This window comes from Capra hircus, chromosome 18, assembly GCF_001704415.2.
Source record: "Capra hircus breed San Clemente chromosome 18, ASM170441v1, whole genome shotgun sequence".
In the NCBI taxonomy this organism is placed as follows: Eukaryota; Metazoa; Chordata; class Mammalia; order Artiodactyla; family Bovidae; genus Capra; species Capra hircus.
In genome coordinates this window covers 54,260,095-54,285,358 of record NC_030825.1, presented here as the reverse complement: position 1 = coordinate 54,285,358, position 25,264 = coordinate 54,260,095, and the positions used below count along the sequence as shown (strand labels likewise).

General features: G+C 52.9%; 1 protein-coding gene and 1 non-coding gene across 7 annotated transcripts; both read left to right on the top strand.

Moving 5' to 3' along the window:
* EML2 (echinoderm microtubule associated protein like 2) lies at nucleotides 1-24,761 on the top strand. Of its 6 annotated transcripts, XM_018062613.1 has the most exons (23): nucleotides 1-326; nucleotides 537-603; nucleotides 2,948-3,166; nucleotides 3,259-3,382; nucleotides 3,564-3,671; nucleotides 5,730-5,758; nucleotides 5,960-6,089; nucleotides 9,887-10,036; nucleotides 10,784-10,853; nucleotides 10,968-11,078; nucleotides 12,503-12,598; nucleotides 13,494-13,628; nucleotides 14,400-14,499; nucleotides 15,278-15,432; nucleotides 15,750-15,875; nucleotides 18,008-18,139; nucleotides 20,927-20,994; nucleotides 21,266-21,354; nucleotides 21,589-21,686; nucleotides 22,219-22,306; nucleotides 22,745-22,840; nucleotides 23,910-24,040; nucleotides 24,341-24,761. In XM_018062613.1, exons 1-23 carry the CDS (start codon nucleotides 132-134, stop codon nucleotides 24,464-24,466), a joined length of 2,643 nt encoding a protein of 880 aa, XP_017918102.1. In that variant the 5' UTR covers nucleotides 1-131; the 3' UTR covers nucleotides 24,467-24,761. The 6 variants fall into 6 exon arrangements, with proteins under 6 accessions (XP_017918102.1, XP_017918103.1, XP_017918104.1 ...); XM_018062614.1 differs by lacking the exon at nucleotides 537-603 and having other exon boundaries at nucleotides 95-326; nucleotides 5,957-6,089; XM_018062615.1 differs by lacking the exon at nucleotides 537-603 and having other exon boundaries at nucleotides 155-326.
* Nucleotides 5,466-5,573, top strand: MIR330 (microRNA 330). The gene has a single exon (NR_129705.1). It is a non-coding gene; the product is annotated as a microRNA 330 (primary transcript).

The window sequence follows — 25,264 nt, the reverse complement described above, 5'->3', positions numbered from 1 at the left end:
GGGATCTCGGCTCAACCAATCCTGGCCCGAGGATTGTGTTGGGGGGCCTGGCAGGGGGTGTCCCGACCCCCTCCCCCTTTCTGGGCATCCTGGGGGATGACCCCGGTGCCAGGCCCGGCGTCGGCCGCCTGATGCCGGGCGGGCCGAGCCGGGGATGCTGGAACGAAGGGCGTTGCTATGGCAACGGGAGGCAGGGCCTGTGGGGGGAGACCGGGCCCGAGCTGGGACCGGGGGGGCCGGCGGTGGATGTGGCGGGGCGATGGCGGAGCGCGGCCCGGCCTTCTGCGGCCTCTACGACACGTCCTCGCTGCTTCAATATTGCAACGGTGAGACCCCTCCTCAGTTCCGACCCTGGCCCCGCCCAGGGCTGGACCTATCTCCTTCTACCCCAACCTCCTTCCAAGTCCCCATCCTCGCCCCTAGCTGAAGATTCTCCTTTCTCCCCTAGCAGGACCCTGACCCCAGAGCAAGGTGCCTGATCCCCAAAGCCCTGATCCCAGTCCCCCACCTTCTTCCACCCTCCGCTTTTTCCCCAGGTGGCTGAACCGAGAGAAGAGAGCAGAGCCTTTAGGAGCTTGGGGTTGAAGGAGGGAAGGCCTGGAGGTGTGGAACTCTGCTCTCTCCATCTCCTCTCAATCCTCCGGGACCCTCTCCCTTCTCCTCAGCAGAGGGGCAGATTGAGGGAGAGTGGAATTGGGTGTTGGCTTGTGGGCTGGGTGTGGGACCAGGCAGGATGACCAGAGGACTTTGCCTCCACACTACCCCCCAAGTCCTCAGGCCCCACCCCTCCCGCCCATTAGGATTCATCCGTTCTCCCTAGACAAATGGGTATGAAAAAGAAACGCCACTGTGTGTGTCAGACCCGGATGAAGGGAGCTGGAGACAGAGGGGAGAAGTGGGAAGTGGGGGCTGCCCTCTGGGCCAAAGAGCTGAAGGTGGGGGGATGAACCGGCAGGAGGGAACCGAGGAGTTGAGTCATGGTGGGTGAGGGGTGGGTGGGCAGGTCAAGGCCTCAGAATGAGCTGGCTCCCTGGATGGGTGTTGCAGGGGCAAAGTAACAGTTCCTCCACTTCACTCTGAGGCCCTGAGAAGGAACTCCCTTTTGGAGGCTTACCTCTGGGCATACACCCCAGTGTCAGGGACCAGAATGCTCATTTTTGTCCTCCTCAGCCCCTCTGAGAGGCAGGCTGACAGGGTGCCTAAACCTGGATCAAATACCTGTTCTGGGGCTGAAAGGGTGTGTGTCCATGTTCGAATAACTTCATCTCTCTGGGCTTCAATCCCCATCTATCTTCTTGCCTCCTAAAATGGGTATAATACTAGAGCTACTAAAGTTGCTGGGACATTGGGTACCATGTACTCAGTCACTTCAGTCGTGTCCAAGTCTTTGCGACCCTGTGGACCGTAGCCCACCGGGCTCCTCTGTCCATGGGATTTTCCTAGCAAGAATACTGGAGTGGGTTGCCATGCCCTCCTCCAGTGTGGTACCATAATAACATTTAATAATATTCTGGATTTATTGAGCACATACCAGAGCCAGGTGAGATGCTAAGTGTTTTGCACGTGTAAGCTCTGTGTGACAAATCTCATTTTGGGGGGTAGTATTATTAATGGTAAGTAAGAGGGGTCTTGGCACAAGGAGGTGATCAGGCCTTCCTGCACCTCCCCTATTGGCTGTTTGACCTTCGGTGATCTCTGTACTATCCCCATTCTCCGTCTTTAGTTTCCTCTTTTGCAAAACGCAATGCCAACAGGCCCCTGAGATTGCTTTTCTTATGAGTTCCGAGTCCTGACAGTTCACTCCCTCAGACCTAACCCCCACCTTCCAATGCAGGTCCAGGCACCCGACCAGAGTGGCGCTGGGTGGGGGGCAGGGCAGGCGAGGCCAGGCAAGCGATTGGGCCGCAGCGGGTGGGGGAGGGAGGGGAGGGACCGATGGCTGCACTGCGGAGCCCAGCGGACGGGCGGGGCATCCTATGGACGGGGGATAGCAGGTGCTACTTCCAAGCCCCGTTCCTGTTAAGGCTACCACCTTTATTTCCACCGGACTGGGAGCCAGGGCTTCTTGGTTCTTGCCAGCAATGAGTCTGGGTATGAGTGGTCTGGGACGAAAGGGGGAGGGGGGAACACTTTGGTACTCTGCCCCTCCCACTTCGGGAAAATGAGGACCGCGGGAGATGGAGGAGGAGTTATTTGGCTGCATGTAGAGAGGAGAGGGAGAGCCGAGTCAGGGGCGTGGGAGTACAGAAGCTACATTTTATAAGAGGATCAGAGGAGAGAAGCTTGCGTCGGGGAAGTTAGTTTGGGTGTCAGATTCTCTTGCGCGAATCTCGGGTCTTCGAGGAGCTGCCTGCAACTCCCAAATTTGCCGCCAGGGGCCGCAGAAACTCTGTCCTTGCAGCAGCCTCTGGGGTCGAACCCCTCGGTGAGGAGAGAAAGCGGAGAGGAACCAGGCACAGACCTTTTTGGCTTGAAAAGTGTTAGAAACAGAGAGGAAATGTTAGTACCCGTGATAAAAAATCTCGATATTCGTCAGAGGATATTGGGGATCAATTCTAGAATGTTGGTGTCATTCGGGAAAAGTTGATGTCATCCCTAAGATGTTGATATCACTCATAGGTATTTAGCATCTTAGTCATAGAATCTTAAAACCAGAGTCGAGAGGCTCTTGATTTGTAGACTCTCTTAGAAAGTTAGCCAGGAAGGGACTTCCCTAAGGTCACGCCTCCAGGGCGCTGCGGCAGAGAGGAGTGTGCAGGCAAGGGTTGAGAGCCGTGGGGATTTCCTTCCCCTCTTCTTGGCCCACATCCAGGCGTTCCAGCCCCAGGTCGCGGGAGATGAAGGGGGCGTGGCTGCCCCAGACCTAGCCCCGGGCAGGTGGGAGGGACACTTCCCCTTGGGCGTTGGAGCTCCTGGGTGGCCCTCGCAGTGATCTCTTGCCTTCCAGATGACAATTTGTCAGGCACGAGCGGGATGGAAGTGGACGACCGCGTGTCGGCGCTGGAGCAGCGGCTTCAGCTGCAGGAAGATGAGCTGGCGGTCTTAAAGGCGGCGCTGGCTGACGCGCTGCGTCGCCTGCGGGCATGCGAAGAGCAAGGCGCAGCGCTGCGCGCGCGGGGCACCCCCAAGGGCCGGGCTCCTCCTCGCCTAGGCACCACTGCCTCCGGTATCCTCACTAGGCTAGAGGGGTGAGGTGGTCGGGGCTGGGGCCTGGACCTCACACTCATCCTCTTCTGTCCTCTAACTCCATCTCTCTAGTGTGTCAGCTCCTGAAAGGTCTTCCCACCAGGACGCCCCTCAATGGCTCGGGACCCCCGCGGCGCGTGGGCGGCTATGCCACATCCCCATCCTCCCCCAAAAAGGAGGCGACCTCTGGGCGCAGGTGAGGCGCGGAAATCGGGATCCATAGCCTCTTCCAAGACCTCGGAGGCTGTTTATATGAAAAGGGATGGACTCGGGTGTCTGAACATCAGCAGGGGAAGGTCCTGAAAAGTTCTCGCCCGCGTCTGGCACTCGCTTGCTGGCTTCGCAGGTTCTGACCCTAACTGTGTGCTCTCTATTAGCAGTGCCCGGCGCTACTTGTCACCAGAGCGCCTCGCCTCGGTGCGCCGCGAGGACCCCCGCAGCCGCACCACATCCTCTAGCAGCAACTGCAGCGCCAAAAAGGAAGGGTAAGTGTCCAAAGCGGGGTCGTACAGCAAAAGGTGGGACCAAGACCTCAGTTAGGCTTAGAAAACGATGGGGAGACTAGGGTGATGCCCCAGGCCACGAGGTAATGATCTAAAGCATGGTCATCTAGTTCTGAAAGCGGAAACGGTGCGGGAGGATCCGAGAGACCAATCTTGAAACAGCTTGGTAGTAGTGAAAGGCACGGGAAGGCGGAGCCAACATTGAGGGGCGTGGTCAAAGCTTTAGAGGCTGGACTAGAGCGTAGGAGGCACGGATGGTCAGAGTCTCTCGGAGGAGCCTGAGTAGAAGTTAGGGAGGAGCCAGGATTGTGGGCGTGACTATTAAGGTGAAGGGAGAATCCGCGTTGAGCCTCCGGGAGGCAGCCAGGTCAGGGCTCTAAGAGGAGTTTCTGCAGGAAAGGGGGGTAATCAGAGGAACGAGCGTGAAAGGAATTTGAGGGCGTGGCCAGAGGGTAAACTGGGCAGAATCAGAACCTGGGGTGAGAGCAACGGGCTGAGATCATGTGCAGCAGTGTCTGGTGCAAGAAACAGGGATGAGGGGAGCCTGGGCGCTGCCAGGTGGAAATGGGCGCGGTTTGAATTTGAAGGTTGGGTGTGGTCATAGGAGGAGAAGGGGACGACAGAAGATGAGATGGTTAGATGGCATCACCGACTCGATGGACATAAGTTTGAGCAAGCTCCGGGAATTGTGATGGACAGGGAAGCCTGGCGTGCTGCAGCCCACGGGGCCGCAAAGAGTCGGACACGACTGTGCGACTGAATTGAACTGCGGTCATAGGTGGACGTGGACAGACCTCAGTATGTCAGCAGGGACTAAGGGTAAAGGTTATCTTGGTCTGCTTGCTTGTCCAGACCTGAAGACGGTAGGAGTTTCCATGGGAGAGCTGTCGATTCAGGGGTAGGGTCAGAAGGAGAGGTGGGACTATGATCAGAATGTTGGGAGAGGTCAAGTTCCCAGAGGCCGGGCCAGACTGAATGTCTAGGCGGTGTAAAAACCTAAATGTGGAGTCCCATGCGGTGGGCGAGGTCAAGGCTGGGGCGTGGGGCGGACTAAGGCTGGACCGGAGTCAAAAACCCACACATTTCACCCCACTGAAATAATAGCAAACACGTACACAGAGCTATGTGCCAGGTACTACACAAGGCACTTTACATGAATTAAGCAATTGAAGCTTCACAATCGCCTGAGAGGTTTATTATCCCCAAGTGAAAAGTGAAGAAAACGAGGCAGAGGTTTGGCCACTTGTTCACAACGCTGGGAACTGGCAAAGCTTGGGTTTGAACTCAGGCAGACACGTCCTCGAGTCCGTGTTCTCAAAAAACACTCTCCCTCCCCCGACAAAAGACCCTGGTGTCAGGACCCCCACAGCCCCGGAATACGAACCTCCGGCTGCGGGGTCTTCCGCGGAGGGCGGGGCAGGGCGCGGCGGCGCGGGCGCCTCCCAGGGCCGGAAGCGGCGGAGCTGGTCCCGGCTCCACCCCCAGCCCAGAAGCGCCGCCAGCCGCCGCCATGAGTAGCTTTGGACCTGGGTGAGACCCTCTTGTACACACCCCCTCCTCCTTGCACTAGCAGGACCCAGACCCGCGGGCATCACCTCTTTCGGTCAGCAAAAAGGAGTGTAGAGACACGCCCCTTCCCTTAAATCCTCACCTCGTCCCTTTGTTAGAAGTTTGGGGCGCTGTGGGACTGGGGGTGGAGAGCGTTGGGAGAACTGTGCTGACAGGAGGGAAGGGTACCTTGTGACTCCCGGCTTCCAGGATCGCGTCCCTGCCACTTCGTGCTGTGTGATCTTTGGCGATCACTGCCTCTCTGGGCCTGTGTCTTAGGCTCTGCAAGATCAACCGAGCAAAGCACACGGCCTGCAGAGAGGCAGCGCTCCGCTCCTTACTCGCCCCCCATCCCCCCATTACTCATTAAAGACCTCGGGAGAGCCGTGGGGTGGGGGAAGTGGTTTCTTCCAGTTTCTGACTTGCCTGCTAATTAGGGCTTTCTTTTCTTTCTTCCCCCCGCCCCGCCCCTTCTTTATCCTTTCCTGACAGCAAAACCAAAGAAGTTATCTTCAGCATGGGTAAGTAGGGAGAATGGGAGGGCCTCGCTGGGGTGAGAGGCCAGAGCTGGAGGTCAGGAAACCTCTTTGACCTCATCCCCACCCCCAACCCCTTCCCTCTTTTACTTAAAATACATTTAAAAAGTGAAGTCAGAAGGGGAGAGGTTACGGGGTTGCAGGCTGGTGTCAGCACCTGACCCCTGGGAATATGCATCCTAGCAGAGGAGGGCTCGGTGAAAATGTTCCTGAGGGGTCGCCCTGTACCCATGCTGATCCCGGAGGAGCTGGTCCCCACCTACAGCCTGGACACGCGCTCTGAGCTGCCTTCGCGCCGATTCAAGTTGGACTGGGTGTATCCTTTTACTTAAATCTCTTCCTCCCGCTACCCCACCCCCACCCCCACCCCCCCAATCCGGAAGGGACGGAAGCCCTTCCCTGGGACGGCAGCTAGAGGGAGGGTCTTTGTACGGAAAAGGGACTTCTCAGGCATCTGTGAAATGAGGGATCAGGAAGAGCCTGGAGTCTGCAGGGAGCAAAGGGAGGCAGATTAGCTCACGTGACTTTTATGCTTCATTAGAGCTCCAGACATTTGCTGAGTGCCCTCTATCTATCAGATTCTCTTCTACACACAGGCTAGGTTCCCTGAGCTCCCTTCTAAAGTGGGGGAGACTGAGGCCAGGGAGTCAACAAATAAGATAATTTCAGCTAAGTAATAAATGCTGGTCATACAGTAACCTAAGCTCAAGTGAGAGGAGTAACTGGGTTTCTCTGAGGAGGGGGCATTTGAGCTGAGAATTGAACATTTAGGGGCCAGGGCTTCTCTGGTGGCTCAGATGGTAAAGAATCTGCCTCCAATGCAGGAGACCTGAGTTTGATCCCTGGATCAGGAAGATCCCCAGAAATGGTTACCCACTCAAGTATTCTTGCCTGGAAAATTCCATGGACAGAGGAGCCGTGTGGGCTATAGTCCATGGGGTCACAAAGAGTCAGACACAACTGAGTGACTAACAGTTTCACTTCACTTTCACGGGAAGAACAGAAGGCACGGCAGGTCCAAGGACTCTGTGGCCAGAGTGAGTTTGGTGAATGTGAGAAATGAAACCAATGTTGGCATTGGTTAAGAACCCTGTCTTTGGAGCCTGGCAGAAATAGGTTGAAATGCCAGCCCAGCCTCTGGCTGGCTTTGTGACCCTGGACGAATCACCTTGCCATTTTGTACCTGATTAGCCCCCTCTGAAAAGTGGGTGTCATGATCTCAGATTCATTAGACTGTGAAACAATGTGCTCATAATATGTGCCCTATAAACAAATTGATTGAAATAATAACTAATCACTAGTGAGTACATACTGACACATGGCACGTGGGATCTTCGTTTCCTGACTAGGGATTGAACGCACGTCCCCTGCATTGGAAGTGTGGAGTCTTAACCACTTGACTGCCAGGGAAGTCCCTATTGAGTGCTTATTGTATGCCAGGCACTGTTCAAAGTTCTTTCAATATAAATACATCGAATAATATCCTTTTCTTTTGTAGGGTTTAGAATATATTTTTATAGCCAGTGTTCTCCAAGAGCCCTCTGAGGCCTGCAGGTTGGGAATGATTACCCTTACTTTCCAGATGAGAAAACTGAGGCCACGAGAGGGGTCCCAGCCCTGTCCTAGGGAGTCAGAGCAGAGCTGAGGCCAGAACTCTGACTCTGATCAGTGTGGTAACTGCACCTAGTCCTTGATGAGACTGTCAATTGCACGGCAGCTTTTTTCAAAACACAAACTGGGGTTTGGGGTTAGCATCCTGGGGACCCACTCCCTGTCCTCCTCTCTTGGCCTTGGTTTTTTTCTCTGGAGGAGGCAGGAATAGTTGGAGCCTGGAACCTCTTTAAGGCAGCTGGAAATATTCACAGGAATTGAAGAATACCATGCTGTTATGCCAGGCTTGGCTTGATAAGTGAGCATCAGGAGAAAAGCAGCTGAGACAGCAAAAGTCCATTTGGGCCTCATTCCCCAGCCCTAAAATGGCTGCAAGGTGAAGCAGTTTCTATGGGGTTGGGATAGGCATATTGATATCCATTCAAATGTTTCGTGAACATTCTGGGACTAAGGACATTCTATTGGACTAAGTAGTCCAACAGTCCCCAAATTAGTATCAACCTGCCTTCCTGGGCTTATAGTCCAGTGTGGGGACAGAATCTACGAAAATGACAACTCAGAGCGGGCAAAGCTGGGATGGGGGAACCCAGAGAGGGCAGCCGACCCAGCCTGGGCATCAGGGAAGGCTTCCTGGAGGAGGAGTTACAGAAGAGAGCAAAACAGCCCAGTTTTGGCTGCCATGCAATTCACAGTCTCATCAAGGGCTAGGTGCAGTTACCACATTGATCAGATGAGTAGGATGAGTCCAGCAGACGAAGTGAGATTGAGGCCTGCTCTGAGGATGTGACAGCTGAGAAAGGTGGCAGGAAGCGTGTAGTAGGCAAAGGGAACGGTTAGTGCCAAGACCTGGGTGATGGTCATGATCATGGTGTTTTGGGGAAATCCAGCGTCAGAGGGCAGAAGCTAAGACCAGGGGAGGGCAAACAAGGCCAGCAAGAGGAGCTTGGACTTCCTCTTAGGGGAACTGGGGAGCTACAGAAAGTTCTGAACAGAAGAGGGGTCACATTCCTTCAACAAATATTGAACTCATATGTCTGCTGTGTACCAGGGGTACATCAGTAAACAGAATAAATAGAGGTCATGCCCTCCTGGAGCAGGCACTCTAGTTGGGGAGACACAATAAGTTAAAGAGACGGACTTCCCTGGTGGTCCACTGGTTAAGACGCTGTGCTTCCAATGCAAGGGGCACAAGTTAGATCCCTGGTTGGGGAATTGCCCTGGGATGTGGTGAAAACAAAAACAGAACATGTGGGATGCTGATGAATGTACTGCAGGAAAATTAAGAGGGAAGGGGGATGGGGGCACTGAGGGTGTATGGGTTTTCTTTATTTTTTATGATTTTTTTTTTTGACATGGACCATTTTTTTTTTAAGTCTTTATTGAATTTGTTACAATATTACTTTTGTTTTATATTTTGGTTATTTGGACCCCAGGCATGTGGGATCTTAGCTCTCTGACCAGGGATCGAACCCGAACCCCCTGCATTGGAAGGGGAAGTCTTAACCACTGGCTTGCCAAGAAGTCTTGAGTTTGCAGGATCTTTTTGGTCATGCTGCAAGACTTGTAGGATCTTAGTTCCCCAAACAGGGATCGAACCTGGGCCCCGGAAGTGAAAGTGTGACTCCTAACCACTAACCCGACAGGGAATTCCGGTTTGCAGTTTTAAATATCTCAGAACTATTTAAGAGAGGCTGAGAAGGCCTCTCTAAGGAGCTGACAGTTGAGTAGAGAGCCTGAGCAGAGGACACATGAAAACTGACTTAGTGATAATAGGTTTTAACAGGATCCCTCTGGGGAAGAAGGGTAGACAGATTAGTTTCCTGTGGCTGCTCTTAACAAATGCCCACAAACTTGGTGGCTTAAAACAACAGAAAAATCTCACAATTCTGGAGGCCAGAAATCCCTAATCAAGGTGTCAGCAGGGCCACTGTCCCTCTGGAGGTCCTGGGGGAATTTTTCCCCGGCTCCTAGCTTGTGGTGGCTGCTGACAGCCTTTCAGCTCTTCCATCTACTCCAGTCTCACACTGCCTTATCCCACCCAGTGTCAGTGTCCTTTTGTTCTCTGCCTCTTACAAGGACATTTGTCATTGGAGTTAGACAGCCCAGCCAGATAATCCAGGATGATCTCATCTCAAGATCCTTAATTACATTTGCAAAGACTCCTTCTCCAAGTAAGGTCACATTCTCAGTTTCCAGGTGGTAATATTTTGGTGGGCACTTTTTTTTTCTTCATTATTTGGCCAGGTGGCATGTGGGATATTAGTTCCCTCACCAGGGATTGAACCTGCATCCCCTGTATTGGAAGCTCAGAGTCTTAACCACTGGACTTCCAAGGAAGTCCCACAGTAGACATATTTTAGTTGGGGGGAGGGGCAGTTATTCAACCTCCTGCAGGGGTAAGAGTGGAAACAGGAAAACCTAGCTCCCATGACCTTCATCTGGGAGTCAGCCAATAGCTGCAATGAAAAGAACACTCCTTAACTGGCCCCGGGGCATCTCTAGCTATGGTTACCGTGGCCGAGACTGCAGAGCTAACCTTTACCTGCTGCCCACGGGGGAGATAGTGTACTTTGTGGCCTCCGTGGCTGTTCTGTACAGTGTGGAGGACCAGAGGCAGCGGCACTACCTGGGACACAACGATGACATCAAGTGGTGAGGCCAGGGAGAAGGGTGCCAAATATCTCCAGCACAGGGCATCGAAGGGGAGGTGGGTGGGGCCACGTCTTCACTTGGCCTGAATTCAGGCAGAAGTCGGGGGAAAACACCGTGGATTAATTATCAGTACTTCAGATGTCGGTGAATTCACTCTGATACCTGGACTTTTTACTTCTTTTGAAAACTTCAAGCAGATACACCAGACAGTCCTGCAGTGTGTTGGAATCCTGTGGTGGCAGCCACCCTTTCGATGAGTGTGTTCTCTTGGCCATTTGTGGTTCAGGCTTGAGCCCTGTGGGCCCCTGAGTTAGAGGCCAGAGGACTGAGTCTTGCTTCTGAGCCAGGGTACCCAGAGAGTGTTCTCTAATTGTTATTGAAGAACTACATCAATGTTCATTGACTAATTTAGGGGTCCCCAACCTCCAGGATCTAATCTCTGATGATCTGAGATGGAGCTGATGTAATAATAATAGAAATAAAGTGCACAATACATGTAGTGCGCTTGAATTATCCCCAAACCATCTCCCTCTTCCCCGTCTGAAGAATAGTTTTCTTCCACAAAACCAGTCCCGGGGGCCAAAAATGTTGGGGACTGCTGGATTAAAAATAGCTCATTGAGCCCACCCGTGGAATGAATAATCAGGCATCATGACTGTGGCTGCTGCTGGAGGGGTTCTGGGCTGCTGTCATCCCTGCCCCCCACCTCACTCCCTGAGTCTCCTCCACCTGCCCTTCTCTCCTCAGCCTGGCTGTCCACCCTGATATGGTCACCATCGCCACTGGACAGGTGGCAGGCACCACTAAGGAGGGGAAGGTAACAGAGTGAAGCGGGCAGGACCTGGAGGCTGGGATGGAGTTGTTGGGGTGGGGGGTGGGGGGTGTCAGGGAGCCAGGCCCCCCAGGTAACTGGCCTCTCTCCTTCCTGCAGCCGCTGCCGCCCCACGTGCGCATCTGGGACTCGGTGTCCCTCTCCACCTTACACGTGCTGGGCCTGGGGGTGTTTGACCGAGCTGTATGCTGTGTGGGTTTTTCTAAATCTGTAAGTCCTGTGCAGGCCTGGCCCTGGGCCCTCTCCTGCCCCTGGTTCCTCTTTGGGTTGGAGGCCACGCCTTCATCGTGACGTCACGGGTTCTGGACACGCCCCCGGCCAAACTCCGGGCCCTCCTGCTCCTCCAGGCTGGGTGCCCGCAGTTGCAGCCTCACCGGCCTGCTCTGGTGACTCAATCATAAAGAATTCGCTGGCCTATGTGGGTATATGTGGGTTTGATCCCTGAGTCGGGAAGTGGTCAACCTGCCCCACTATTCTTGCCTGCAAGAGCCCATGGGCAGAGGGGCCTACAGGCTACAGTCTGTGGGGTCGCAAGAGTCAGACGCGGCTTAGCAATGAAACAACAGTAAAACAGCATGTCTGCCCCCAGACAGACTCCGCAGTGGTCCTTTGTAGATCAGGTAATGCTTTTCACGTTTTCACACCACCTTCCGTTCTGGGCTTTCCTGGTGGCTCAGAGGTTAAAGCGTCTGCCTGCAATGCGGGAGACCTGGGTTCGATCCCTGGGTTGGGAAGATCCCCTGGAGAAGGAAGTGGCAACCCACTCTAGTACTCTTGCCTGGAGAATCCCATGGACAGAGGAGCTTGGTGGGCTACAGTCCACGGGGTCGCAAAGAGTCGGACACGACTGAGCGACTTCACTTCATCCTGGAAGGATCCTTATCTGTAGGCATTTTAAGCCCTGTGTCTACCGCAGCCCTGCTCCTAGTACCATCCGGAACATGGGTGTTGGCAGATATGGGGGAGGTAAGCACAAAAATCAAGAGTAAGGCTTTAGTGACTTGTAGAGCAATTTGACATTCCCACACATCCAAGTGTGTGATTGGTGGTTTTTTCCTAAAATCATATTTTACATTTTTATCACATTTCACCAAAGTAGTGGCTGCAGCGAATCAGGAAATAAAAAACAACTGGTCCTCCCACCTACCATTTAAAAGCCTCACAGGTTTTCTGAAACCTTTGGAGAAATAAAGCTATTTTGTTGCCAGTAAAATCAAAACTAACCTGTGCTTAACTAAAGATATAAAACAGCAGCATTGTCCCAACTTTATTAGTTGTTTAACTTCATAGTCATACAAGTCATTACAGATAAAGAGGCAGGTTAGATGCTCTTAGTGAGAATCCCTGAGGGTGTGCTGGTTGCAGAGAAATTGTTGCTGAGGGGAAATTAGGTGAATTTCTTAGGGACTAGTCATTTCAAAAGGAAAACTATAAACAGCCTTTAAAATGTGTGTGGCCCTGGATGGGGAGTGTATTTTAATGTGTTCCATATGCCTTGGGCCAGGGCCTTTGAAAATCTTGAAACAGGCCTGAGTGGCTAATGCCCCAGTGGGCAAGGTATTGGTGTTGGGAGCGGGGAGGCGGGGTAGGCCCAGAGCTGTCTGCCCCTCCCCAATCCTCTCTCCTCTTCCTAGAATGGAGGCAACCTCCTGTGTGCAGTAGATGAATCCAACGATCACGTGCTTTCTGTGTGGGACTGGGCCAAGGAGACCAAGGTGGTGGATGTCAAGGTGAAGTAACCCCCTTGTAACCCCCCCTTTTTTTTTTTCAATCCTCATTCCTTGGGGTCCCTCTGTGGTGGCCAGATCTCAGTGTTCATGAGTCCAGAGTCAGACTCACCTTGAAGTCCTGGCTTTGCCATTTGCTAGCAATGTGACTTCAGGCAAGTGGCTTGCCCTCTCGGTGCCTCAGTTGCCTCATCTGTAAAATGGGAGTTATGGTAGCATCTCCCCTGTAGGGAAAATTTGGCTTTGATGTTGGGATATGGGGTGGGCAGACCAGGCCAAACAGGAGGACCAGTACAAGGTGGCTGCTGCTGTTTCAATTGCTCTGTGATGTCTAAGATAGACCTTGACTTGCATCTCTGGCTGGTTTTACAGATGAGGAACCCGAGGCAGAGGGGAGAGCTACTTGCCCAAGGTCACATGCTCATTCTGGGCTGGGGGCAAGAGACCTAGAATGGGGGGCCCATGGTCTGGGGAAGAAGTAGTTGAGAGGCTGGGCTCCCAGTGATTTGATTCCAGACGGAGTCTGGCTGTGTGTCCTTAGGCAAGTGACTTCCCCTCTGAGCTTCACTTTGTCATCTGTAATGGGAGGTACTAATGAGCTTTATCTCATAAGGTGCTGTGGGGTTAAATGAGTTGATGGATGTAAAGGGCTTGGCACGGAGCTTGGTGCAAAGTAAGGGCTCTCCACGTGTCTGCCATTAGGTTGGTGAAGAAGGCAATAAAGCTTCACTGGCCCTGCCTCCTGTGCTTTAGCTTGCCTGTATAGGAGAGATACAGGCAAGTCAGTTGTGCAGTACACAACCCACACAGCTGTATTTAGGGCAGTCCTTCCTGAGATGGGTGTGGTGGTCCTGGTGGCTTTGAGGTCCTCATTCTGAATCTCCTCCACCCCTTAAAGTGCTCCAACGAGGCCGTGCTGGTGGCTACCTTCCACCCCACAGATCCCACCATGCTCATCACCTGTGGGAAATCCCACATTTACTTTTGGAACCTGGAGGGGGGCAGCCTGAGCAAGCGGCAGGGCCTCTTTGAGGTGAGTGCCAGGGGTCCCAGGACTGGCTGGCCCTGAGGGAGGCTGGCAGGGACCCCCCCAGACAGCTGGAGACACCCCACAGGCTGGAATGTGTAGGGATGCTGAGGTATTGCCTGCTGGGGCATCAGTTCCCTTATTCATACCCGGGATGGTCCTCCTCAACTCTTAAGTTTTGAGGATTCAATGGGATGAAGAGTATAGCAGCTCCTATCAGATAGGGGATGCTGGGTAAATGGGTTGCTGTGGTTGTTGATAGTCTGGATAAATAGAGAGGTCGGAGCCTGGTGACCGGGAGAGAGAGAAAAACAGCAGGAACCAGAGGCCTGCCTTTGGTGAGAGCTGGGTCTTCCACCCCAACAGAGGAGGCCCTGAGAATACCAGGCTCAGATGGAGGTGAAATGGAGATATTGAGAAGAAGGTGGGGCAGGGCAGGGAGAGGGACCTAGAGGCGAGGGAAGGAGAGGAGAGGGGTGGGGCAGAGAGGGGAAGACCGCAGGGGAAACTGAGGACAGAGACTGGGACAGAAGTCAAGATGAGAGAGAGGAGGGAGGAAGGGAATCTGGGGTGGGGAAGGGAGACAGTGGGGTCAGAAACTCTCGGTGATGTGATGCTCCATGGATGTACACTGGAGACAAGGATGCTCCTCACAGGGCTGCACCTAGAAGCAGGGAGGACGTCCCCCGGACCATGGTCCTGGCTGGTGGGTGAGCTCGGGGAGGCCACCCGGCTTCAGTGACCCTCTGATACCATCCCCTTCTCCCCTCACCTTAGAAATACGAGAAACCGAAGTACGTGCTGTGTGTGACCTTTTTGGAGGGTGGCGATGTGGTCACCGGGGACTCTGGGGGGAACCTCTATGTCTGGGGCAAAGGTCAGTGTCACCCCACCATTTGGTCCCCAACCCAGTCCTCCCTGACTCCTTTTGGCTGTGCCTTCCTTCCTCAGACCTTGCTGGAATGTATGATGTGCATGCGTGCGCGCTAAGTCGCTTCAGTCGTGTCCAACTCTGTGCGACCCTATGGGCTGTAGCCCGCCAGGCTCCTCTGTCCATGGGATTCTCCAGGCAAGAATACTGGAGTGGGTTGCCAAGCCCTCCTCCAGGGGATCTTCCCAACCCAGGGGTCCAAACCACTTATCCTACGTCTCTTGCACTGGCAGGCAGGTTCTTTACCACTAGCACCACCTGGGAAGCCCTGGGTATGATACAACAGGTTAAATCCTTACTTGACCAAGTCTAATGCCTCCATCAAGGTTCAGCTCTATCCCCACCTGCACGAAAGCTTCACGTATCCCTTCCCTTGTCCCCTGCAAACCCCTTGGTGGTGATCAAGTTTGAACTGTAAATGAATGGGTTAACCCAGGTTAGACGGATGGAAAGATGGTTTGTTCCAGACAAAGGAATGAATGAATAAGGCAGTGGATGAATGTAGGGGTTGTCCTACTCAGTGAATAGAAGAATGAGTAAATGAATACACTGTCTTTCCAGATGGCTTATTAGAACGGATGGTAGGGTGGTTGGGTAGAAGGGACGCCAGGTAGAAGAAAAGGTGAGTGAATGGCTGGATGTGGGAGTGAGAGTTTAAGGTGTTTTCTGGGGTCAGTGTGGGGCAGCTTCTGCCTGCTGACCCCTTCCCCTGGCCACCCCGCAGGTGGGAACCGAATCACGCAGGCAGTGCTGGGTGCCCATGATGGCGGCGTGTTTGGGCTCTGCGCCCTGCGGGACGGGACGCTGGTGTCCGGAGGGGGCCGCGATCGGCGGGTGGTCCTCTGGGGTTCCGACTACAGCAAGCTGCAGGAGGTGGAGGTGAGGAGGGGGAGAGGCTCATACAAAGGTGAGGAATCTCCCACCACTGCACCAGGGCTCCTAACACTAGACCCTGCTCTCCCAGCCTGTGTCCCCCATCCCCACCCTGCCCTCACCTCTGTTGTTGCTGTTCAGCCGCTAAGTTGCATCCGACTCTTTGCGACCCCATGGACTGCAGCATGCCAGGCCTCCCTGTCCGTCACTATCTCCTGGAGTTGCCCAAGTTCATGTCCATTGAATCGTTGGTGCTGTCTAGCCATCTCACCCCCCACCTCTATGTGTGTTCTAAACATCTGCCCACCGCCACCCCCCTCCAGGTCCCTGAGGACTTCGGCCCCGTGCGCACCGTGGCCGAGGGCCGGGGAGACACGCTGTACGTGGGGACCACCCGCAACTCCATCCTGCAGGGCTCTGTCCACACCGGCTTCTCGCTGCTGGTCCAGGTGAGCATCTCTTCTGCACCTGCCCCGCTCCGACCCTACCTGCCTCTCTTCCCTCCTCTGCACCATTCACTTCTCTCTTACCACTCCCATTTCTCCTCACCTCTCTGCCCCATTCCTTATCCTCTGGCCTAGTTAACACCTCTTACCTTCCTTTTACCTGCTTGTGACCTGTAACCCCACCCCTGCCCTAGGACTCCTGCCCCAGAACACCCCATGGCCCAGCAGTGAGTTAACTGGTAGCACAGCAGGGGCTTCCCAGGACCTTGCTCCAGCTATGCTGCCCCCTGCTGGTCAGGGCAGTGTGCTGTTTCTGTAAGTGCCCTGGCAGGTTGTCCCACAGGCCCCGGGCCACACACCTTGCAGGTCTCTGGCTCCAGGGCTCAGGAAAGCCCTCTCGAGTCTGCTCAGACGCCCATGCCTCCCTCCTCCCACAACCCGACCCCACATCCAGTTTAAAGAGCCCAGCTACCAAGTGGTGGTCTAGAAGGATGGCTTAGAATATGAATTCTGGGGAGTGACTGCCTGGGGGTGAAAGGCAACCCTGTCGCTCACTCGCTGTGTGATATGAGGCAAATGAGTAACTTCTCTGTGCCTTTATGCAACGAGAGAGTAACACAACTGATCTCACAGGGTTTTATAAGGATTCTGTGAGTCAATTCATATACAGCGTTTTGAATGATGCCTGGCACAGAGTAAGTGCACAAAGAATCTTGGCCAAAACTGCTCCTTGCTGAGACTTTCCTAGTGGTCCAGTGGTTAAGACTCTGACCTTCCATTGTAGAGGGCACGGACAGGTTCGATCCCTGGTCTGGGAACTAAGATCCCCCATGCTGCATGGCATGGCCAAAAAGAGAAAGAAAAAAAAAGTTCCTTGTTCAGTGGTTTTCCCCTTCCTTCATTCCCGACATGCATTTTCCCTCTTACAAGGTGGCTGAGATCCATGCAACTGAGTTTATATTCCCCCTTCTGGCTCTTTGGGGCTTTCCCAGTGGCCCCGTAGTAAAGAATCTGCCTGCATCACAGGAGACATGGGTTCAATTCCTGGTTCAGGAAGATAGATCCTCTGGAGAAGGAAATGACAACCCACTCCAGTATTCTTGCCTCGGAAATCCCATGGACAGAGGAGCCTGGCAGGCTAGAGTGCATGGGGTCACAAAGAGCTGGACGTGACTGAGTGACTCAGCACACACGTGTGTGAAGAAGATGAAGAAAAACAAGGGCTAGAGAGATTTCTTAGGTGTCCCAAGGCCAGAAGGGACCTTAAAGACCCCTAATAATAGCATCAATGTTTTACAATATTAGTTATACATATTTTTAAATTTTTTATTCTTTTGGCCACACTGGGCCACCTGTGGGATCTTAATTCCCCAACCAGGGATTGAACCTGTGCCCTTGAGCAGTGAAAGCGGAGTCCTAACCACTGGACCACCAGGGAATTCCCAAGTTATATATGATTAGTATATTACTAGAATTGTATTATTTAGCATTGATCATTATGCTGCTATCAATAATTACACTTCTGTTGATTATCATAGTTAATTATTTTAATACTATATTAATAGGATATGTTATTATTACCAATAATAGTCAGCCACTTTCATTTGATGAGCAGTTTGTACCAGCCTCATCCATCTTCTTGTATTTGCACTTTCCATCCACAATTTGAGTAAGCAGAATGCCATGAGACACATACAGTGATTGGACCCATTTTACAGAAGATGAAACCAAGGCTTCAAGGAGAAGTCACCTGCGCAGGTGACTGCCATAGTCAATAAGTGAGATGTGGTCAGACACCAGGCTGAGTACCCTCCATGGTTTCCCACAGCCTTCTGGGCACCATCTGACTCCTAAGATCAAGCTCCTACGCACCACGTCTCTTCTCATTGTGCAAACTGGAAAGCAGAGGTCTGAGGGGAGGGGGCACATTTGCCTGGAGCCCCCCACTGGGGCAGGGATCTGCCCAATCATTGCCTCCTTCGGATACCCTGGGCAAAGCGTCGTCCCTGGGTCACCTGTGGGGAGAGTGTGTTGCTGAGGCTAGTCCAGCACTTCTTTCTGGCATCAGAGGTGGGGGATGCGGAGGAAAGATCTGGATCGGTGATCTCCATGCTATAATCTCTCCTTCCTGCCAGGGCCACATGGAAGAGCTGTGGGGCCTGGCCACACATCCCAGCCGGGCACAGTTTGTGACGTGTGGGCAGGATAAGCTGGTGCATCTGTGGAGTGTGGAGTCCCACCAGCCCCTTTGGAGTAGGACCATCGAGGTAAGGGACTGGGGGACTTGATACGCCCTTCTAACAGGACCACCTGTCTCAGTGTGTCAGGGATCAAACAGGAACCACACCCAGTGTCTTTCAGCAGAAGGAGATTTAATGCAGGGAATTGAGTGCTTACAAACTCACTTGGGAGGGCTGGGGGGAGTGAGTTCTTGACCGGAAGGAAGCCTAGAACAACACCCCAGACCTGACGTGCCTGAGGAGCTGCTGCCTCTTCCACAGTCAGGAAGGTGGGGAGTCAGGAACCACTGGGTTCAAGAAAATGCTGTCCTCATAACTGCGATCCAGGAATCAGGATGCTGTGGTCACTCGAGTGTTGGCTCGAGAGCTATACTGTCTAGTACATGTGGCTATTCCAACTTAAATTAGCTTTAAATGTACGAGTGAAAGGTTCAGTTTCTCCTTTGCACTAACTACATTCCAAACGTGTGACTGCATGTGTGTGTACATGCTCAGTTGCTCAGTCATGTCCAACTCCCCTGTCCATGGAATTCTTCAGCCAAGAATACTGGAGTGGGTTGCCATTTCCTTCTCCAGGGGATCTTCCCGACCTAGGGATCGAACCTGCATCTCCTGTGTCTCCTGCATTGCAGGCGGATTCTTTACCTGCTGAGCCAAAACATGCGGCTAGTTGCTACCAAATTGTCAAGTGCAGATACAGAACATCTCCATCGTCGTGGAAAGTTCTGTTGCACTGTCTAGCAAGACAGTGGGGAGATCTAGAGTGACTCAGTGCTGGCTATATTTGCACTGACCAGAAGCAGATCCTCTGTGCCGTTGCCTTTCAAGGCTAGTGACTGCTCAGCTGCACAGCAAATGTTTTCACAACCTAACTGATCAGCGGAAGTGGCAGAGTGGGGCCTCTACTTTGCGTCTTCCAGAGCCCACAGCAGTGTAACTGATTGTTGGACGCAAATCACAGCTGACCCTAGCCGCATGGGCTTCTGGGCAATGTAGTTTTTAAGCTCCCCTGCCTGTGCAGTATGGGAGAGTAGAAAGTCAGTTGTCATAGTCTTCACACCACCTTTTGAGGTTTTGCTCTAGGAATCCAGGGTTACCTGTGATCCTGGAACACCTGATGGCCTTTCAACTTCTAGGAGTCAGGGATGGTGTGTCCTAGAAATTACTGGGGCCATATGTAATGATCCTCACCTTGGCTGCTAACTGAACACCTGCTATATGCCAGGTTCCATGTTCAGCACAGCAGTTCTCTAGCCAGGGCATCAGAACCACCTGAGATGTCAGAAACAAAGAATCGAATCGTGAGCTCCAAGCACAGGAAGTCTGATTCAAGAAGTCTGAGTTTGGTCCCAGATTCTGCAGATTGTAACAAGCTCCCTTAGGCTATTCTGATTCAGGCAGTCTCCCTACCATGCTTGACACTACCTTAGCACTTTACCCACATCATCTTTTTTTTAAGTTTGTATTGGGGTATAGCCAGTTAACAATGTGTGGTAGATTCAGGTGAACAGCGAAGGGACTCAGCCATACGTATCCATGTATCCAATCTCCCCCAAACCTAGCTCCCATCCAGGCTGGCAGATAACATCATCTTTTTAACCGCTTCCGCCCCCAACCTCCACAAGGCAGTAGGAATGATGGATCCTCACTTGGAAACAGGCCCAGAAAGGTAAAATCATCAACAAGTGTAATTATGATCATGCTGCTGCTGCTAAGTCGCTTCAGTCGTGTCCGACTCTGTGCGACCCCATAAAACGGCAGCCCACCAGGCTCCCCCGTCCCTGGGATTCTCCTGGCAAGAACACTGGAGTGGGTTGCCATTTCCTTCTCCAATGCATGAAAGTGAAAAGTGAAAATGAAGTCACTCAGTTGTGTCCGACTGTTAGCGACCCCATGGACTGCAGCCCACCAGGCTCCTCCACCCATGGGATTTTCCAGGCAAGAGTACTAGAGTGGGGTGCCATTTCCTTCTCCAGTGCATGAAAGTGAAAAGTGAAAGTGAAGTCGCTCAGTTGTGTCCGACTGTTAGCGACCCCATGGACTGCAGCCTACCAGGCTCCTCCGTCCATGGGATTTTCCAGGCAAGAGCACTGGAGTGGGGTGCCATTGCCTTCCTCAAATTACGATCATAGGTGACCTTTATTGAGTGCTTCCTGTGGGCCATCTTGCTTACCATTCTCAGGGCTTTACACCTTGCTTATAACAGTCCTGGGAAGTGTGTGTGTTTATGTTCTCCATTTGAGACGACCACAGCCAAAGTGGAGAAACCTATTTGATGTCACATACTAGGAAGTGTCAGAGCCACTGTTTGAAGCCAGGTCTGATTCCATGGTGTTCTGTTGCCTGTAAATCAACCAAATCCCCCCCATACCCACACCCCAATTAAATATTTTTTTGCTAGAGATAAAGATGCGGGGAAACAGGCACTCAGACACACCTGGTGATAAGCTGATATAATTTTATGGCAATCAGATTGACACGATATATCAAAAGTCTTAGGAATGTGGACAGTCTTGATCCCAACAGTCTCATGTCTAGAAAAGTCCCTAAGGAGATCATCTTGGGTGAATAAAACTGGGGGAATTTAGAACAGGAGTGATAAAGGATCCAGAGTCCACAGTGATAGGAGGAATGTTTTCTGTTCGAGCCAACATGTTAAAGGGAAGGAGAGTGTTTTCTAAGTGTCTGCGGCAGGGGGTTACCAGAGGGCAGCAGAGGGAAGTGAGAGCCCTTAAGCAGGCTCCGAGGCCGGGAAGGTGGGCCAGATGGATGGGGACCCCAGCTTCCAGCCCCGTTTCTTCTCTCCCTCCTCAGGATCCTGCCCGCTCTGCTGGCTTCCACCCCAGTGGCTCTGTCCTGGCCGTCGGCACAGTGACTGGCAGGTAACACTGATGGGCATTTGGGGTGGGCTTCTGTGCTCCCCCAGGAACTATCCCTTGATTCCCCCCTCCTTCCCTATTGCCCCAAAGCCTACAGAGAACGATAATTAGGTCCCAGCTGGTTGCCAGGACTTGATCTCCCATCATTCCTCTTTGGGAGTCCGCTTTCTCCCACGTCTTTCTGGGGTCCCTCCCTCAAGGCCCCCACAGATTGCCACCCCTCTCTACCAGATCAGCTCACCCCTCCTCCCCCCACCACGCCTTCTCCTTAAAGATGGCTGCTGCTGGACACGGAGACCCATGACCTGGTGGCCATCCATACTGATGGGAATGAACAGATCTCAGTGGTCAGCTTCTCTCCCGGTAAGGAACGCGACTGGGGATGCTGGAGAGGCAGGGCCTGGGAACAGAAAAGCTGGTTTACAGGCAGGAGGAAGGGTTGGAGCCTGTGTGGCGCCGGCCTAAGGGTGGGGCCAGGACTGTGGTAGGGATGGAGCTCGGGACTACTGAGTTGTCTGGGATAGTGGGGGGGCTGAATCTGAGAGAGGAGGGGGTAGAACCTGGGTGCTTCCTCATAGCCCCCTCCCCCTCCCCCAGACGGGGCGTACCTGGCCGTGGGCTCCCACGACAACTTGGTGTACGTGTACACGGTGGACCAAGGCGGCCGCAAGGTCAGCCGCTTGGGCAAGTGCTCGGTGAGTGGGCCATGGCCCCCAGCCCGCGCCGCCACCCCGTCCGGGGGGTGCAGGATTAACCAGTTTTCTACCTCAAGGGAGCGCAGCTTCAACACTCAACTGACTGCCCTGATTACGTCTAGGAGTCTTAGCCGGGCACACACACATTTACCCTCTCCTGTGTTTTAAGCCGGCCCTTTGTGTAGCCCCGCCCCTCACATTCTAAGCCCGCCCCTTCGTGTAGCCCCGCCCCTCACGTTCTAAACACACCCTCTGTGTTATAGCCCAGCCCCTTGCATTCAAAGCCCGCCCCCTCTGTGTCTAGCTCGGCCCACTTGTTCTAAACTCCCCATGTGTTCGAAGCCCTCCTTGTCTAGCCCTGCCCATCACGGTCTGCCCCTGCCCATGGTAGTCTGGCCCCACACTCCAAAGGCTTGTGTACCCTTCCTCTAGACCCCTCGTGTTTTCACTCTACCTCCATATTTTGCCTTCCCCCCATCCTGGGCGGATCCTGCCCTCTCCAGCTCTAACCCATCCCTTCCCTCCCCTGCAGGGCCATTCCAGTTTTATCACCCACCTGGATTGGGCCCAGGACAGCAGCTGCTTTGTCACCAACTCTGGGGACTACGAGATTCTGTACTGTGAGTTCTCTGAAACCCAAAGGCACGCCTCCCTCAGCCTCTCCACTGCGCATGTGCGATTTGCATAGCCTTCCCTGGGTTCTGGCAGAAAAGGCAGGGCATTCAAGTCCCTCTCCTTTGGCTGGTGTATTCAGGGGCTGATCTATTGGGCTGGTCTCCTGACTTCTGGTTTCCTCCCTGGTGGACCCAGCTTTTAACCAATTCCTCCCCTCCCTGGTTGGATGGGTTGGGTACAGTTTTCTAAGCAGATACCCTTGCTCTGGCCTTAGGGTGTCATCACCTCCCAGGATCTAGTCCCCTCAGCCAGTCTGAAGAGGTAGAATAAGCCCTGGGACCTTAACCTCCTGTCTCGGACCTCAGTGTCCACTGTCTGTGAAATGGGTGTGTTGTCAGTAGTTCTTTATGCTCTGAACATCTCTTCTCCATTTTCTGCCCCAGGGGATTCATCTACCTGTAAGCAGATCACTACTGCTGAAACTGTGAGGAATGTGGAATGGGCCACGGCTACTTGTGTCTTAGGGTTTGGGGTGTTTGGTAAGTTGTGGAATGGACAGAGTCTTGCTGAGGACAGGAGTTCTGAGAAATATCCCTGACTGGTGGTTTTTGCAGCCTCTTATTACCAGGCTGGGAAACTCATTCCTTTACCCATGTGAGCAGACATATTTGTGTCAGAGGAAAGAGGAGGGTGAGATGACTGTTCAAGGTAGCTGTAATGAAATGAGAACAAGTGAGAGGTGGCGCCTGGCTCAGAGAGATTTGCACGGCCTGTGTCCCAGTCATGAGTTCATTCAGGCATTAATGTACTCAACACCTACTCCCTGAGCACCTCTCTGCACAGCTGGGCAGTGCCGAGACCCAGTGGTGACCGTGATAGCCCTGGCCTTGCCATCGTGGGACTCACAATCCAGTGGGCAAGATAGACCTGTCCCCAGACAACCCAGAATAGATCAGTCGGAGGCAGGGAACTCCAGAGAGGACATCTGGCCCCAGTCTAGGAGGGAGTCAGGGAGGGCTTCCTGGAGGAAGGGACATCCAAATTGGGCCCTGCAGGATGAGGAGTTACATTCCAGTGTGGTGAAGAAGGAAAGCAGTCTCTAGGCAAAGGGAATAATAGCCATGTGTAAAAGCCCAGAGGTGACAGAGCTTACTATTTGGAGAAATGCAAGAAAATGGCCAAGTCATTGCAGAGTTCAAGGGAAGCACTGGTGAGGGCAAGGCTGGAGCAGTGTGAGGGGCCTGGCAGAGCACAGGAGTCATGGTGAGAAGCCTGGACAGTGGAAGGGTTTTTGTTTTGTTTGGGCCACGTTGTGTGGCTTATGGGATCTTTGTTCCTCAACCAGGGCTTGAACTCAGGCCCTTGGCAGTGACAGCATGGAGTCCTAACCACTGGGTCACCAGGGAATTCCCCATGAGAAGGTTTTGAATGATGGAAGATAGGGTCAGATACACATTTCCAAAAGATTATTCCAACTCTCATCCCTGGCTAGAGACAGGCTAGATGAGAGGAAGGCAGGGAGGCTGCAGCTGGGGCCTGCTTGCCTTGGGGTTTCCTGGCCCCAACTGACATCTTACCATCACCACTCACCCCCAATCTTTTCCACAGGGATCTGGTCCGAGGGAGCGGATGGTACTGACATCAATGCTGTGGCCCGCTCCCATGATGGGAAGTTGCTGGCTTCAGCTGATGACTTTGGCAAAGTCCACCTGTTCAGCTACCCCTGCTGTCAGCCTCGAGTGAGTCCCTGTGGGGGTTGGCAGGGTGGAGGTACCAAGCAACCCTTTCCGGATCTCAGTTTCCCATCTATACAAAGAGGGCAGTGACTTGATCCCAAAGGCCTTTCTTAACTTGAAACTTGACAAATTTCTGAGTCTGTAGTGCTAAAGCTCTGAGCATCTGCATTATGAAACCTTTGGTTCTGTTATCCTGTTAACTCAAGGAATATTTATTGAGTACCTACTATACACTGGGGCACACGGAATACAGCAGTGGACAAGACAGGTGACTCCTTTTCTTTCCTTCTTCCCCTATCACAGGCCCTCAGCCACAAATACGGCGGACACAGCAGCCATGTGACAAACGTGGCCTTCTTGTGGGATGACAGCATGGCCCTAACCACGGGGGGCAAGGACACCAGCGTGCTACAGTGGCGGGTGGTCTGAACTGAGGAGGGTGGGGTTCCCAGGAACATGGGGCCCAGGTAGAGTCAGGTGGTGAGGCTGCAATTTTATTTTCGGGAGATGTCTATTGCCGAGTAGAGTAATATATACCCAGAGTATGTCTATAGCAAAGGGGGTTATGGGGGTGGGTGGGTGGACTGACAGACAGAAGTCTCTATTTATCAGGGTGGGAAGAGGGGTCACATTGATTTGGGGGAGCCATTAGAGTGTTTGGTTCAGAGTGTTTTTTTAAGTTTATTATTTTATATCATCCAGAAATAAAAACATGTGCACTGAGGTGGAGTTTCAGGGTCTGTGTATGGGCGTATCCATAGATTGAGTGTGTCTATAAGTATGTGTGCGTGTATTAGTGTTTGTGATGAGAGACCATTATTAGGTCTTAATTGGTCTTTAAGCTTGATAGAAACCAAGCTAGCTCTAACTTAAACCAAAGGAGTACCCAGTTGGCCGACATACCCAAACAAGGAAAGGCAGTTGTCCCCTCTGGCTTTCAGGACCCATGAACCAAGGGTTTGAGGGCAATCAAGGTATTCCATACCTTCTCTGATCTTCTGCAAGCCAGCATTTTCCTCTGGGAACAGTAGTCTCCACTCAATAGAAGGATGGCACCCGGCAGCTTGAACCCCAAGCCCAAAAATCCCAGAGAAGGGCTATGATTGGCCCATCTGCAAATCAATCAACTTGGACTGTTGGTTGGTCTACTGTGATTGGCTAGTTCTACTTATTTGCCGACCAGTCCTGGACCAATGATTGTGGCCAGGAAGATGGAATCATTAAAAA

What these genes read in the sequence shown, in the direction of transcription:
- EML2 (XM_018062613.1), top strand. Translation starts at nt 132, where the DNA reads ATGCCGGGCGGGCCGAGCCGGGGATGCTGGAACGAAGGGCGTTGCTAT. An exon ending in CCTCTATGTCTGGGGCAAAG is followed by an intron (nt 14,500 to 15,277) that starts GTCAGTGTCACC and finishes GCCACCCCGCAG; the next exon opens with GTGGGAACCGAATCACGCAG. An exon ending in GCCGCTTGGGCAAGTGCTCG is followed by an intron (nt 21,687 to 22,218) that starts GTGAGTGGGCCA and finishes CCTCCCCTGCAG; the next exon opens with GGCCATTCCAGTTTTATCAC.